We start from the raw sequence: 2,906 nt of genomic DNA, 5'->3' as shown, positions 1-2,906 counted from the left end.
TCCTAAACCTCAAAAACATAATTCAGTTAATAGTTGTAGTCAATTCAATTTGATTTATGACAATTTAGTTATTAGATTATATTTAAGGGAAGAAAGGGAAAATTGATGTTTAGAATAGTATATACCTAATTAAAATGTCGACTTAAAAAAAAGGATAAGCAAATTATATGAAAGCTAATTATATATAAATAAATTGCAAAATCATTTCTGTAAGAACATTTGCAGATAAAAAAACCTGCTCCTCTTCCTTGGACATGTGTTGATTCAGTGATGTCTTAACAGCTCCAGTACGTGATGCAAATTCTCTCCAAAATCTATCGTCACCTTGTATGTTTGATCCTAGTAGATCGAGCAATTGACAAAAGAGGTCGCTTTCTCCTTCATGCTCAAGAGAATATGTCCTAGCTACATTCTTCACCCTGATATCAAGAGCTGGAAAAATAACCTGGCAAGTGTAAATAGAAATTTATCAAAACCTAAATAAATTTCAATTTTCTCGGAAGTTTTAGTTCTTACAAGGCTTACCAAAATAATTGCAAATTTTACTCTAAAAAAGTGAGTTTATTTATATTGTTCTTACCATCACTACTAAGGTTGCATAGGGCTGCGAGACAACTGATTGTCAAGAGGTCATAATAGGCAATTTATAGTACTACATAAACGTATCAACTAAGGGGGTAGAAACAAGGTCGAAGCACAAACTGCTTTCCTACAAGAACCAACAAATTTAAGCAGAGCGAATTACTCGATTGCATAGCATTTTCATCAAGAGTATACAACCCAAAAAACACATGTTGCACAATATTTTCTAATCACTTAAATCAAGACTTTGATTGCTTTACAGTATAGCAGTCTTATGCCAAAAAAAAAATAATAATGATAATAGAGCCGGATAACTTCATAAGCTCACAGCACAAATAAAAATGATAATACAGCCGGATAACTTCATAAGCTCACAGCACAAATAAATGGATATTTTCAAAAGTATGTTACCTCAGAAAAATCTATTTATGTCGTAGGTTTTATGCTGATTAGACAATATTTTCAGAGTATTCCAAAAATGATTAGCTTATAAATAGCAACACTAAGTTTTCCATACAAGAAGTTAACGTATGATTTCTAAAATGATGAAGGAATATGCAGAACTACAGCAACACTGAATAGCATTATATCCAGAGTTTTTATGAAAGCCAAAAAGTAGAAAATCAAACTTGAACAACTTCTATTCAATGATACATCAATCCCTAAATCCAACCATTAAACATTAACAGCCAGGATTCAAGTTGGTTGAAGTGGAGGAATGCATCAAGCCTATTGTGTGATAGAAAAGTATCACTTAGACTTGAAAGGATAATTTTATAAGATTGTGGTGACACCTGCAATGCTTTATGGCACAGAATGTTTGCCTTTAAAGAGAAGTATAAAACAAAGTTAAGCATAGTTGAGATGAGAATGCTTAGGTGGATAAGTGGTTTCACACTTGGAGACAAAATGCGAAACCAATCTATCCGTGAAAGAGTTAGTGTAGTTCTAGTGACAGATAATATTAGAGAGATCTTAGATGGTTTAGTCACATTAAACGTCGATCATCTAATGATCCTATTAGGAGCTTAGAAGTTTTAAATTCAACATGTCATGAAAGGCAGAGGTAGACCAAAAAAGACTTGGGCATATTATATAAAAAATGATCTTAACCTATTATAATTGAATGAAAATATGTTGCTCAATAGGATACAATGGAGAAAATGGACTTATGCAGCCGACCCCATTTAGTGGAATAAAGGCTTGTTGTTGTTGTAAACATTAACAGCCAGAAATTGAGTTTAGTAAACATTCCTAAATCAGTGAAAAGTGCAAACCTTATCCAGAAAACTTCACTTGAATATGAACCTTCCAAACAATTTGAAAAATATGACCTCCACTCCAACACAAGACATTCTCTAACCCATAAAATAGGTAATAATGGGCACTAAAGCTCAGTATAAAATAGAGTATGTAATCCTGCAATCATCCCGAATTTTATAATTTTGTGCAAGGAGCCAACATTACCCAAGCAGCCGCTTTCAAAATCATGATAGAACAATGCATTCTTCTTATATTGAAATAAATAAGACAAATCAAGAAGTAAGGACTCGTCAAAAAAATTTATATGACGTCGAATAAGAGGAAACAGCAGGCAAGTGAAAATCTCACTAGTGATATAGATTCAGGTGATAATTTTCTACAACTCCGCATCTTCTTTTGGTACGTTAGGTTGAAACCAAATAAGAGTGCCTTGCTTATTTTGTAAGTCATCACACTCGATTCAGATCGATACTCCACGTCATCATTAAAATCTATCGTTGCAACAGCTACCATCCCATCCAACTCAATCAGGAAATTTAACAGCTCTCCCTACTCAAACCTCTTCAATCCCCAAAACCCACAGATCCACCTCATTAGCAATCCAGCTCACAAATCCATACTGAATCACCTGAACCACTAGCATTAACATTCAAAACCCTACTGAAAGCAATTATCATCCTACAAAATACACAAAACAGCAAAACAAAGAGTTACCGCGTCCTCGGCATTGCAGTGGTGCTTATAGATATCGAATAGAAATCGGCATCTCTCCGACAACCAGCGAACATCCCCACCTTCATCGGTCGCAAACGACACCGCGGCTTGGTGAAGCCGGTCGAGCTCCGACCTGATCGCTTTGTGAAATAACACAAATATCAACATCGGGGAGTTATACACCGAATTGCTCTCTCCAGAAGCCGCCACCGTAGAATTCGAAGAAGAGGAAGGAACCGCAGCGGGATCGATCGAACTCACCGGCTCCTGAGGCATAAGTGCCATGACTCCATCCCCCGCAAATGGCGCCTCCATCTCCGTTAACTAGGGTTTTGGTATCTCTTTCC

The 2,906-nt window shown here is 35.9% G+C and overlaps 1 protein-coding gene across 1 annotated transcript; it reads right to left on the bottom strand.

Moving 5' to 3' along the window:
- Window positions 1-235: 235 nt before the first annotated feature.
- Window positions 236-2,900, bottom strand: LOC110033424 (zinc finger protein BRUTUS-like; the record flags this gene model as incomplete). Its single annotated transcript, XM_020737398.1, has 2 exons — window positions 2,560-2,900; window positions 236-445 (listed from the first exon to the last, which is right to left on the bottom strand). Coding segments are annotated over exons 1-2 (525 nt in total), but the record flags the coding sequence as incomplete, so codon positions are not given.
- Window positions 2,901-2,906: the final 6 nt, after the last annotated feature.

Source organism: Phalaenopsis equestris, unplaced genomic scaffold (assembly GCF_001263595.1).
Source record: "Phalaenopsis equestris unplaced genomic scaffold, ASM126359v1 Scaffold001179, whole genome shotgun sequence".
Lineage (NCBI taxonomy): Eukaryota > Viridiplantae > Streptophyta > Magnoliopsida > Asparagales > Orchidaceae > Phalaenopsis > Phalaenopsis equestris.
This window is presented reverse-complemented; position numbering and strand designations above follow the sequence as displayed.